The 14,098-nt window shown below is 30.7% G+C and overlaps 2 protein-coding genes across 2 annotated transcripts in view; both read right to left on the bottom strand.

The window, feature by feature from the left end:
• Nucleotides 1–3,109: 3,109 nt before the first annotated feature.
• LOC107487208 (abscisic acid receptor PYR1) lies at nucleotides 3,110–3,877 on the bottom strand (the record flags this gene model as incomplete). Its single annotated transcript, XM_016107818.3, is given in 1 exon segment — nucleotides 3,110–3,877. A coding segment is annotated over 1 exon segment (629 nt), but the record flags the coding sequence as incomplete, so codon positions are not given.
• Nucleotides 3,878–13,042: 9,165 nt separating this feature from the next.
• LOC107487024 (uncharacterized) overlaps nucleotides 13,043–14,098 on the bottom strand; it is a 4,352-nt gene continuing 3,296 nt past the window's right edge. The window contains exon 4 of the mRNA XM_016107604.3: nucleotides 13,043–13,204. Within this exon, the coding sequence (XP_015963090.1) occupies nucleotides 13,043–13,204 (162 nt within the window). The remainder of the gene's footprint in view (nucleotides 13,205–14,098) is intronic.

Genomic DNA, 14,098 nt, shown 5'->3' with positions numbered 1-14,098 from the left:
CACATACATACCCACCAACCCTATCTATATATCTCATCATTATGGTTTTAAATTGCAATTCAATATATACTATCTACAATGTAGTAGATATGTATCACAATATTATTGTAGTTACATATAGTGGAAGACAGGAAGACACAGCCCCGAATAGGTTAATCACATATTATTGTACATTAATATGAGCATATGTATGTGAATGGAGATATTGTATATTATTCGATACATGTAATTTGTTCAATTAATGCTGTATATTATAGGTATTGATTAGAAAAAAACATTATTTGAAAAGAAAAAAAGAGGCCCACATAATTATAGATATAGTGTTGGTTACAAGAATGAGAGAGGCATCAAAATCAAATCATAACAGCGACTAGAGGTGGAGATAAACGTTATTGGGGGCCCGGGCCCGGGCCCTTAGGACTGTGAAGGAGACTGTTAAGTAGGATACAACTAACTATATGAGAATGGGGACTGGTTTGCCTTCAATTGGGAATAACAGCCACATTTTAACCACAAGCTCGAAGTGGAAGCGAAGGCTATAACAACTTGCCACAAATGGGGTCCTTTTTAATATTTTAGCTGCTTCCCTAGAAATTCCCTCTGCTCTTCACTCCTATTATTACATATAAAAATGCTATCCATATATCACTGAAATAATGTCCCTACTCATACATTATTACTCTACAAATATAAACACTATTTAAAATATATTTATACTTCATTTAAAATCAACAATTTTAAAATGAAAATAACCTAATTAATATTTTTTGGTTTCAAAAAAATTGAGGAACCTTTTTTAAATACTATAGTACTATATCCAAAAAGAAATGTCACTATTATTTCATAGGACTATGTTAGAGAGATAATAACATAAAATTATCGTATTTAATTATATATATATATATAATATTATTTAATTATTTTAATAATAATTAAAAAATATAAAATAAAATAATTTTGAATCACTTTAGATTAATTTTTTTATTATTTTCTAAATATTTTGTATTTCATAATGCACTGTATAAGTAGGCTGATTTTTTTTGTTATGGAAGAGGTGAAGGTGTTGTACCGGGTTATGGATTGTTAGAATATAATTAGGATCAATTAGCATATCTGGATATTTATTATAAGAGATTACGTCTTTATTATTATGATTCTCTTAATATCCTATAATAAATATTCAGATATGCTAATTGATCCTAATTGATCTTAATTATATTCTAACATGGATGATGGAGGTGCTACACCAATTTGTAGAACAATTTTTTGCTCAGATTTAGTGTTAAGAAATCGGACTCTCTGATTTTTTTGTTTTTAAGTTTTTGGAAGCAAATCGGAGGGTTCGTTTTACATGGAGGGAGGATCTGAAATTCACATAAAGTAAATCGGACCTTGCGATTTTTTCATGATAAATTTTTTTTTGACGATTTACATAAAATCGGATGATCCATTTTCTCTGTTAATTTGCTTTTTGAATTAAGTTCAAGAAGTCGCTAGGTCCAAATTATGCCTGACACCACACTAATATTAAGTACCACTCTTCCCCATATCCAAATCCAGTACTAGCTTTACTTCTATAATCAAATTAAAAAGCGGTATAAGTATCTCTTATAGCTGAAGTAAATTATAAATAACAAATAGAAAAGTAAAGTACTGTAAATTAATCTCATGCTGCAATATTCTAGGAAAGTGACGTTGACATAAATATTACCGCTTCTAGATTTGGTAGTGTTATACTATTTTATTTTTGACGAGGATAAGAAAATTGTTTTTATTAGCAATGTCACACCCTTGTTTTGTATGAGAAACAAAAATGAAAAAGCTAAGGGAATGGTAAGTGGGTCTATCCGTTAATGAAGACTTGTTATAGCTATTAGCTAAGCTGCGTGAGTGGTAGGTTGATCTACCTCTGCCTTGTTCATTCGGGTTCTAGAACCCGACCCATTTACCATGTCATTTTTGGCTATAATGTTGCATTCGAAGTCGTTTAATTTTGGCATGCATCACTGATGTGATCCTTCATACCTCTGACATGGTTTCTGCCTATTTCTGATCCTACCTATATCATTTAATAACTTACCTTATCCCTCCCCTCCCTCCTTTATGACCTTGTTATGTTATCACTCTAGGTTTTACTTGCCGTACCACTATTGAATATTGATCATCATACTTTCTAATCTACATTATTAGCTACATTAGTTGCTGTGTCAATATAAAATAAAATGATTATGGGTGGATTCCTAAAGTAGATGTCTAAAAGTGAGTATGAATCTTGGAGAAAGAAACTTGTAGTAGTGGCATAAAGTAAATATTAGTGGATATATTTTAAGTGTAGTATGGAAATTAAATTAAAATGGACTAAAACGAGTGAAATAGCTAATTTTATGATACACTTGAAATGGTGTCCAATTTTTTGCCCCAATTCCATGAAAAAGCTTTGTATAGCACTGGTTGTTCCTATCACATAAATATCCATCGTAAGAATGCAAGCGAGTCCAACCTCAATGGAAAAAAGACAAAAAGAATTGGATTCTAGGCACCACCACTCCTGACACTTCGTTCTGTATACAGTATAAAAGCGACCGCCATACCCACATTATTTACCCTCACATGATAATTGAACTAGAAGCTCATTGGTAGCTGAAATTTTTATTTTGAAAATTAGTTAAGAAATAGTAACCATTTACTAACATTTCTAGCAATTTCTTGGTTGACAAATCCTACTAGTCTAATGTGAATTACAAAATGAAAGCGCAAATGATCATTCATATATTCAGAGGGAATGATTAAAAGGGAAACATGATGAAACTGATCCACAAGTCAACATTTCCTGTACAAAAGTGCATTGACCAAAATGCCCTCGCCCATTTGTAACAATGACTCTCAACGTAAAAACAAACACAAACGAGGACGCAACGCTGGTGACTCAGTGATGATCACAGCTTCCACCATCACCACCACCACCGTCAACAACAAAATTCCTCAAAAGAAGAAGAAAAGAACAAAAGGAAATAAGGAGAAAAACTTCTGAATTTGGAGTTGCTTTTCTCCTTTTTTTTTTATGTATTCCAATTTCTTTTTTTTTTCCCTCTCTTTTTTCAATAAAATCTCGGTGACGGACGCGAGTTTCTGGAGGTTGAGCTTCACGACGGTGTCCGCAAAGAGACGCGTGTCCTCCTCGGTGTTCCCTTCCGGCACGTCAACGATGTACGATTCAAGAACAACGGAATAGATCTTCCCTCCTCCTCCGCCGCCATCGCGATCCTCGAAGCCGTGGACGGTGGTGACGGAGCGGTAATTGCGGAGTCTGTGCTCACCGCCGATGATGCTGAAGCCAGTGACGTGTTTGTCGTCGTCGAGGAGGTCGAGGCGCTCGGTGGAGGTAGCGGCTGGGAGGCCAGAGATGACATTGACGTCGCGAGTGCAACCGACGGCCATGTGGAAGGGTTCCTTGACGGCGCAGCTCTTGATGAAGTGCTTGTAGGTTTGGGGCTTGTCGAAGCGGCGAACGATGGACCAGACGACGGAGGGCGGCGCGTGGATGCGCTGCGCGAGGAGGGAGGAGCATTGGCCTGGTCCGAGTAGGTACGTGTGGTGGTCGGAGATGGAGTGCTTTAGGGATTCGAATTCGTCAGCTGTGAGTCCTGAGGGGAGGGTGAGGTTGTGGCGCGACGGGTTCTTGTCGGTGGAGTTTTCGCCCGCGGCGGCGGAGGAAGCGCTGCCCTCACCTTTCTCCATCTGTCGATGAGAGAAAGAGAGGAAGAGAGAGTGTGTGTGGGTTTCTTGAGAGAGAGGGAGGGAATGGGGTTGATACTTGATTTGAGAATGAGAGAGAGGGAAGGGATATTTTGAGGGAAGGGAAGGGGTGAATGTGGAAATTCACATCATTACTCCGTTTTAAAGAATATATAGAGAAAAATTGGATATAAAGTATACACAATACAAAATTACAAGCTTAATTATATTGATTTGTTAAGGAATTAAGCTTTTTTAAACACAGAAAAACATTAACTATATTATATGTAAAAAAAATTCAATTACTAATAAGCCACTTATATAATGTGACCAATTATTTTTGGTTGTTTAACTTTAAGCCACATGCGGCTTAGTTGTTAGAAATTAAAATGTTGAGATAATAAGGATGTGTAAATCAATGTTAAATTGTTAACAAAAGAAAGGATAGTGCTAAAATAAATGTACTCTTACTTACAAGTAGGAAACTTCAATAAAAGGTATCAATAATTAGTCACATTTATTGATGAGTAAATAGGAAAAAAAATAAAAAAAAAACAAAAATATTATTTTTCTCTCATGTTTTACTCTTCTATATCTTTTTCCCTCTAAAATAAATCTTACAATAAAGAGATGAAATCTCAAAAATGGAGATTGTTGGTAATTTTGTTGTATTTGATTTTAAAAATAAAATAAGATAGAATATGAGAACATGACATAAAATATAGATATATAAAAAATAATTTTTTATATTTTTGGTGATAAAATAATATAAAATAGAATAAATAATAAAAAAATTAATTTAACTTTACCTTTTTCTTCATATGAAATTAAAAAATATAATTATAAAAATTTGATAATGACAATAAAAATAAAATAGAAACAATAAATTATGTTTTTGCTCAGTATCTCTGTGTTTTTTTTTTAAAAATATAAAGTATATTAATTTTAGTGTTTTAAGACACAATTTTATATTTATGTTTTATCTGTCAAATACGATTTTACATTTTTGTACTCTATTTTTATTATCTTTGATTACAAAGCGTCCTACAAAAAGGTTTGGCTTGCAAAACAGAGAGTTATTGCTAGAATATATGACGATTGAGAGGAGTCATACAACGAGCTTTTTTGTTGGTTATTCGCTATGCAGATGTACTTGTCTGGTAAGATTTATTTCAAGTTTAGTTATTCACGGTTAAAAAATTCAAGCCAACTAATTATGTCTCTTTAGGTACTTAGGTGCAACTAGTGACTCAGTCCTGGCTTGGTTCCACCAACACGGTCATCATGTTTCATCGGGTTTTTTGGACGTTCCCACCGTGTGTTGAGGCTTTCAAGCATTACAAGCCATTTATTTCTATTGATGGCACTCACTTATATGGTAAATACGGTGGGACCTTGCTAATGGCCATAGCTCAAGACGGCAACGCAAACATTCTATCTATTGCATTTGCTGTTGTTGAGGGTGAGACAAAGGAAGTGTGGTCGTTCTTTCTGTTGTACCACCCAGTCCACCTAATACCACTCAACGATAGTGAAGCAAATCAGCAGACATACAACTGTCGCCGAGGCCTCTGCCTCAGCTATTGCCGGTGGAACTAGACCAATCAGCTATGGGTTAGCATACGACATCCACTCAACCTGTTCACAAAACGCATATAAATGACGATATTCAAATTTCAAATGAAACAGTTATTAAAGTAAAATAAGCTTAAATATGTAAAACGTAAATATTTATCACTTACATTCAGCATCCCAATTTCGTTCAGGGTTCGCTGTAATGCCTAAGTCTGCTCTCGCCTCTGACATTGTCCGGTCGGTGCTCAACCCACCTACAATACCAACTACAATATTTTTTTATTGCTCAATTTAATTAACTAAGTAATAATAATATGAAAGGTTATTATAAGTATTTATAATACCTCTCCATAAAAAAAAAAAAATCGACGAGTATCAAAGTCGTCGGACTGTAGCAGCGGAATATGGTGATAAGCCTATGACAGCAGCAAGTTGTCACATCCACCCAAATTACGCTGACTATGCTCCGTGGTCCGATGTATCTGGCGGTATAGCCATGCCAGCATAGCGAGCCCCACAATAACCGGCCACACGTATTAAGGTCCTCCAGTAGGGGGAGCCACCTGATGTACACCCAAGAGTCAGATGCATCTGGGAATAGGAAGTCCCCTATCAACTGCATGATGTACCCTCTCGTGTATCTCATCAGGCGCTCCTCTGTGGCGTCCTGCTCCAACTCTCCACAAACCGTGTTATGGAATCAAGTGAGTTTCACAATCCACTTCGTCTGTAATTGTCTATCGTGTGGGTCAGGAACAACACCCAAAATTTGCTCACATAACTCCTCGATGGTGCGTCCCTGATGGTGTTGCTCCCACCCACCAATGCATCCACTCACAGGATCACCGTCGATTCTGAGTCCCAGCTGATAGGCCACATCCTGTAGGGTGATAGTCATCTCCCCGCACGGTAGATGAAATGTGTGGGACTCAGGCCTCCACCTCTTTATCAAAGCCGAGACAAGCGGTCAATCTTGCTCGAACTCGACCATATAGGCCGCATACTCAAACCCAGCTCGTCTAAGATATGGCCTAATATGCTCTGGCGTCCGTGTCATCAAATTGCTCCTGGTGCGCAAGATCCGAGGCGCCTATCAAACGAAAACAAAAAATAAAAGAAAAAGGGGGACGGTGAACACATCAAAAATAATAAGTTCACTGCTTATTAATTACAATAAAATAAAAAAATTAGTTAAAAAGTGTACCATTCGATCAAGCCTGCTAGTAATGTGCTCTGCGTAATCCAATCGGTACATCTCACCCTCGTAACCTAATAACTACTCCTTCATCTAAACACAATTTAGTAAAATAAAATCACACACACTGAACTCAGTTCCTTTTACGTTAATTAAATTATTAAAAAAATATGTAAATCCAAAACAGCTTATAAACTTAGTAATTCTACTTCTGTCATTGTTAACTGATGCCATCAACTAACTAGTTAATCAATAAATAACTAATTAATTATTCCACTAACTACCTTTCCATTCACAATTTAAACTAGTTTTTCTAACTAAACTAACTAACAATTTATTTTGTTATACTACTTAACATGTTATAGACAATAAATAACAACTATACTTAAAAACAATAACATAAAAAATTTAACTAACATAAAAACAGTAAGTCTAAAAAACATATAAATAATAAACCTGTCACCCTAACTAACATGCAAGCTATAAGTAATAATTTTATCCAATATGTAAACAGTAACTCTAATTAAGCTAAAAAAAAATTATAAGTAAGCTAAAAAAATTAACACTACCTTATTATTTACTGACCTGGAACTGAGAATGTTGTCCACAATGAATTTTACGGGCGTCGAAAAAATAAAATGAGAGGAGGAATAGAGTGAATTTGGAAGAGAGATTGAAAAAGAAAGGGACAAAGACAAATAGCCTCACTGGTATATATAGTGCGCCGAACTTTGTATAAATGATAGAGTTTGGGGTATGACGAACTTGCCCTAATTACAAAAAAAAAACCGTATTCTTAAAAATAAAGGTGAAATATCTTGTTTGAAAAATTATTAAATTTTTTTATTTTATTTAAAAAAATCTGAATAATGATTTGGTATAGCACTCTCTCATAAGTCATAACCATGAAATTGAACTCTTTTTTTCTTTTTATAAAATTAACATTTAACACGATCTAAATTATGTAATGGAGCTAATAACAGAAATAACGTAATGGAAACTGAAATCATCAAAATATTTAATTTCATTATAGTTCACTTTGAATTAATTATATAAAATATATTTTATACAATTTGTATGTACTATCAATATAAATATATTTTATACAAATATCAAAGCATATATTATGAAAGTAGCTCTATTTTTTAACTTATCTAAAAGACAAACGTAATTGAATGATTTTAATGAAAATTAAAATCTTAAAAATATCTCAAATAACACTCTATTCATATAAGAAAATAACAAATCCCAATCAAATACATAATTTCCTGTTACAACAAACAAAGCGCAAAAAGAATACATTTGAAGAATTCATTCGAAGGTTTCGGGTCAATGAGCCAATCGGATTCGTTAATGACAAGATAATAATAATTAATAATAAAAATAAGCAAAGCCGAAGGAAGTTCCTATGCTTATACGTGACCACCATCATCTTTTTTATTTGTCTACCACCATCATCATTTATTATTTATATATCTTTCGTCTTCACCTGCTTGGAATTTTTGAATGCCTATAATAATCACTATTTCAACTCACTCATATGGTTATGAATTATTATTATTATGATAGTTCTATCATATCAGCATTTAATACAAGACAAATTAAATCTGCTCAACTAGAAATGAAACTTTAGACAGTGTTATGTATGTAGGAGAATAATTCTTGAGGAACTCATGCATATATTATAGTAGGGATAAATTTTCAAGTGTACCAAAACATTTCAGTAATTTTTAATAGTTAATTTTAATTATAAAATATATATAATATAATTAAGATTAACAATTAAAAATTATTGAAATATCGATATACTAATATATTTAAAAAAAATTTTATGATATGTTAATAATAGTCAAAAATTATTTTTAATATAAAAATAAAGATAGTATTTTAGTTAAATATTAATATTTAAAATATATTACAATTTTGTAAAAATTATTTAGCACGTCTTTATGTTGGCCAATATACTATTATGTGTTTAACACACTCTCTACATATTGATCAAAATGTTATGTCCAACACGCTTTTTATATATTGACTTATTACTTATAAAATTTATTCATCTCTAATTACACTAAATAATCTTATTTAAAAAAAATATCAATATTTTTTCATATAAAAAAAATCAGCCAATAATAATGGTATATATGTATCTTTTCTCCTTCTTTTTCCTTTATTTGGTGCCGTGCCTAATGTAGGCTCATGATTAAAATATGACATATGTTTAGAGCAAAGTGGCCCCACAAGAGTACATGACATTGCTAAGATGCTTGTGGCTTTCAACGATACACAGTGTTTCTTCGTTATGTCAATAGCAACTTGCATAACTAAATCGATTTATATAGTAGTAATAATTAATAACGTCACTTTAAAAAAAAAGGAATTGAGATAGATATTATTATTAAATGCATACGCTGAAATAATTTAAGTGGACATATAATTGGATGAGTTGGGCAAGTTTAGGATTATTATTATGATCGACATCATCAATTAATATTGGTTTTCAGATAATTAACTTTTGGAGGCTCTGAAATAGCGAAATGATCCCGTTTGATTAGTGTCTTCTAAAGATAATGAAAGATGATGGTCATGGCATAACTAAAAAATTTGTCTGTTTGTAGCCACCATAATTAACTACGTTATGAAGTAAATATTTCCTTTTAAAATTTTCTTTTTCTTAAACAGATTAACACTAAAAATATTTTCTTGTGGCTGTTGTGTTATTACGTCAGCTGAATTAGATGAGTTAGTTCTCCAAGTTACTCAAAAATTAAGAAAAAGTGTTTGGAGCTAATAATGTGGTTTAAATTCCTCGTTCAAAATAAAGAGAAAATTTAAACAATCAGTACTTTTATTAAAGTTTAGTCAATATTTAACTAATAAAAAAAATAAATAATTTTATATTATTAAATATAATTATATTATTAAAAATATTAATAATAATTAACTGATAATTATAAATTACAAAATCTGTTGATTTCTCTTTCTTTATAGCCTCCGGACACTTTTTTAGTTTTTTTTTAAATTATAATTTCTTTAAGTAGATGTTTCTGCAATTGACTATTTTTTTTTTTTGCATGTGATCTAACTTATAAAGAAATAAAATATGAGGAGTCTAATTTTTTAGAGCTGTATTTATTAGCACAAAAAATGTTAACTATTACCAACTTTTTATACTGAGATATTAAGTTTGTCAAAGTCTTCAAAAGTAAAAGACAAAACTATTTTAAAAAAATATCAATTATGTTATAAATTATTTCTTAAAATTTTTTTAAAAAGAGACGTATAAATGATTAGGTTAATATTTTACTTGTTGTTAAATAGAGAGAAAAAGAAATTGCGGAAGATTCACGAATCATGATGACTAGGAAAAAGTAATGGGCATTTTTAAATTTTGTGGCCATGAAACGATCTCATAGCCAGCAAGTAGCACAAGATCGAACAAGAAGCTTTGCTACGACTTCATGATGCATCGTGCATATTGATACATCATGTAAAGTTATTAGCAGAATGTCATATATGTTATTCGATATCTTGAGTTATTTAATTATATGAGCCATGCATTGCTAACCCATTCTTAATTAATAGCAATAATAATGTGTAGTTGTCTTTAGGCCTTTTCATTATTAGTGGGGTGTATCTGATTCTTCTTACTTCTTTAATAATATTGTACGCACACTTTATTCACTATGATATAAAATTGGCTTACCATGGATATATAGGTCTAATTAGTCCTCCTTAGAGTGACCCATTATGCCTTTGTTGTTTTAAGTGACAATAACAACATCTTATTCCACTTATTCCATTGAGTACGTTCGGCTATATGGATTAAATAATATTATTAAATTTGGTCATGTTGTTAATCGAAAAATATATTCGATAAGAGTAAATTGATTCAGAATAAGCCAGAGACAATTTTTCGAAAAGGTATACATGTAAGCGTGAGGTTGAAAGTGATTGACGCAGTTTGGATTTTTGATTGACTTTGTAATCGGATAAGTCTAGTCGAGTAAGAGATTCGAGATAAGTAATGGAATAAGACATTCGATAGATGAGTCGAAAAGTCATGATAGTGGAACAGTTAGTGACTTTCATCACGTGTGAAAATTATGAGAAACGTTTACAATTAAGCGGCGGAAACGGTTGTCAAAAGTAATTACATTCAAAGCTTTAATTTCGCAATTGATTGTTATTAATTGTCAGTTACATTAGATAAATTATAAGTACTAAGAAACGTTAGTGAATAAGGGTTAAAACTTTTACTCAGAAAAACACTCAAGCATACTCACATCCCAACAAATTCCTGAGTCTGCGATCGAGTAAGAGCAACTCCAATGCTAAGAAATAGAGTTCCTCTTTTGACATATGGGGACTCAATTACCATTGGAGTGAAAAGGAAAAGAGGGCTCTTCACGGGGATCAAGGTTGAGAGTCCCTTTAAGCAGGGACTTGCAAGAACCAATAAAATCATGCCATGTGGTAAGTTAATAAAAAAAATAAAAAATATATTAAATATATATTAAATACTTATATATCTATTTAATTAATTATTTATATTAATTATTTAATAATTAGTTATATTAAATTATAATTAATATAAATAATTATGTTAAATCAATATCAAATATTATTTATATTGTTATATTAAATCATAATTAATTAAATTTATTTTACATAAAAAATAAATTTAATTTTTACATATTATAAAATAATTTTTAGTTATGGAGAAGAGAGAGATTCATTGAGTTCCTATTTATTGGTTATGACGCAAAATCTGATGTGGAGTCACTTTTTATGACAAGTGGGCCATAAATAGAGACTGAGATGAGTTCTCTACTGGAGATGGTCTAATTTTTCTGTAGGGTTTCTTCCACCCTTTTCATCTTTTCAATTTACTTTTCTGTAAAATTTAACATTTCAAGTAAATTTTACTTTTCAAGTGTTCCTTATTTTCATTATGCAATTTATCCTGTTGCGTTTGATTGCTTTTTTTTTTTAAGTTTTAATGCACAATTTCCCTTTTGAAAATTCTGTTTCTTCTTTATTCTTTTTTAATTTACAGAGTTCGATTTTTTTTAATTCTCAAAATTAATCTCATAGAAGATACTTTAATGCACTTTTTAGAAAAACTGATACCTGCAAAAAAGAATAGGTTTCGCTCCCAAACTATTAGAATCGAACTACTATCAATTTACTAAAAATCAACAAAACACATGTATTTTATATACAATAAAATTATTTATGTATAAATTTCTTTTAATTTGACCAACTCATATATATGATATTTTAAAAAAAAATTTATCATTTATTTTCTATTTACCTTTTATCTTATCCATTATCTTAATCGAATGGTCTGTCGATCTGTGTTTTTTTTTAAATAATATATATTTTATCATTTTAAATCGAACAACAGATAAAACTTTTTCAATAAATATATCTTCGTATTTTGTTCGTTCTCTCCCAACCCCCTCATTTTTTCTCTATAATGTGTGTTAAGGATGTCTGTTTTTAATGATATAAATAACACTGATCTTTCAAAATTACTTATTATAATATTAAATATGACTAATTTTAATTAGGTAACAAAAGGAAAGATAACAAAGAAAGGATAGAAAATTCATCTGAATGAATCCAAGCATGCAATAATACAAAGTATACAACCGTCGTAGCTATTTTATTTTTCCATTGTTTTATATTAAGTCAAAGTTAAGCACTGTTCTTAATTCAAAAATAATAAAAAAGTTAGGTATTATTATAAGTAATATATTTAAGTCATATTAATTGTTATGAAAATTACATATATAAAAAATATAATATTAACCAAAATATAACTAATATCGATCTTTAATATTTCCGTATTACTAATATGAAAATTATAGTATGCATCGTTGCTTGCATGTATGTAGTATATATAGATAGGACAAATTAAACAATAATATAAAACAGTTGTTCGTCCAAATGATGCGATCGATGGCATTCTTCTTCCAATAATTCACAACTTAAATAATAAATCATTTTTCTAAGAAAAAAATATTGGGTTGCCTGAATCTGGAGTGTGATGTGGGTGCATAATATTATTGATTTCACATGGCTTTCTGACCCTAAAAAACAGTTAGGGTTCATTTCCCAAGCCCTCTAAGCAATATTGTATCAATAGAAATTTACAAATAGTTGAATCTAGTCTCAAATCTAAGCTCACATTTATTTTATTATCATAGAGGAATGGACCACAAATTTTCAAAAACACAACAATAAAAATATAATAATAATGTACCATGCATGAAATATATATAATAGTATGTAATAGTAATACTACGAACAAAATGTGTCTAATAATAACAACAAACAGGTAAATAAAAGTTGTGGGGAGAATTAACGGGAATTGGTAATAGCACAAAATTAATGAGGGGACCAGTTAATTAAGTATATTTTAATTAAGTAGTCAACTGACCATTCCTAATGATTCTTGTTGTTTCTAGAATATAATAATAAGGTACTTGTTCCCGTTAATTATAGAATTAAACAATGATTTTGGGAGCATTAGCAGCCTAATAGCTTTAAATGTGGCCAACTAATTGGTGGATTCCGTTTCTTTGCCACAGACACAGTGCCTTTCTTTTCCTTCTTCTTGGCTTTACTATTTTTCACCACCTGCTGCTTGCTTGAATTTTTCATTGGATTCTTAATGCCCTCACGTTGTTCCTGCATGCACCAATCATATGTTGTTAATAAACAATAATCTTGACTGGTTAATTCATAATTTATAAACATGCAAACAACAAAATTGAGAAAGGGACTAGAGGCTCACTTGGTGAATCATGATGCCTATGATATGTTTCTACTTTAATTTCTAAGTTTCTAGTATGGTGGATTCTATGGTGTAGAAAGAAAATTATTTCTACATGTGTAGAAGGATAGGTGTCAATGCATTAGTAGTTTATGTTGATGGCTCTTAGATGGGGAAGAATTAATTAGAGTACACAATTGTTGATTCATTGGACCCACAAAAAAAAGAGAGTGTGTGACATTATATGTGTGTCATAAAGACAATTTATTAGGTTTTTTTATTTTAATAAATTAAACAAATATTTTATTTATTAAAATAAATAATTTAAAAAATTATTACCATGTAGACGAGATATATGTATTTATAAATATAAAAATATATTTTATAAAAATAATAAAAATATTAATAATTTAAATTAGACCAAACTCTTAAAAATAGAATATTTCAATTAATATGAAAGATGGACGATTTTAACCGTACTACTTCAATTCATCGGCGTTTTTTATTAGAATTTACACTAAATCAATTCAAATAATAATAATTATCCACCGGGATTTTTTATTAGAATTTACACTAAATCAATTCAAATAATAATAAGGGGGGATTCGAATCCTCAACACTTGCTTAAGCAAATTAGTGAGCTAATCACTAGACCAAGTTCATTAATTAATTAGTTAAAACCACCTATTTCTTCTATTATTTTGAAACTGCTCATCTTTCTTATTATTTGAAATATTATATTTTTAGGAGTTTGATTTAATTTAAATTATTAATATTTTTTATTATTTTTAAAAATTATATTAATATTT

The sequence above is a fragment of the Arachis duranensis genome, chromosome 5, assembly GCF_000817695.3.
Source record: "Arachis duranensis cultivar V14167 chromosome 5, aradu.V14167.gnm2.J7QH, whole genome shotgun sequence".
NCBI classification, from domain to species: domain Eukaryota; kingdom Viridiplantae; phylum Streptophyta; class Magnoliopsida; order Fabales; family Fabaceae; genus Arachis; species Arachis duranensis.
Note: the sequence above shows the minus strand (reverse complement) of the source record. Positions and strands in the feature narration are given on the sequence as shown.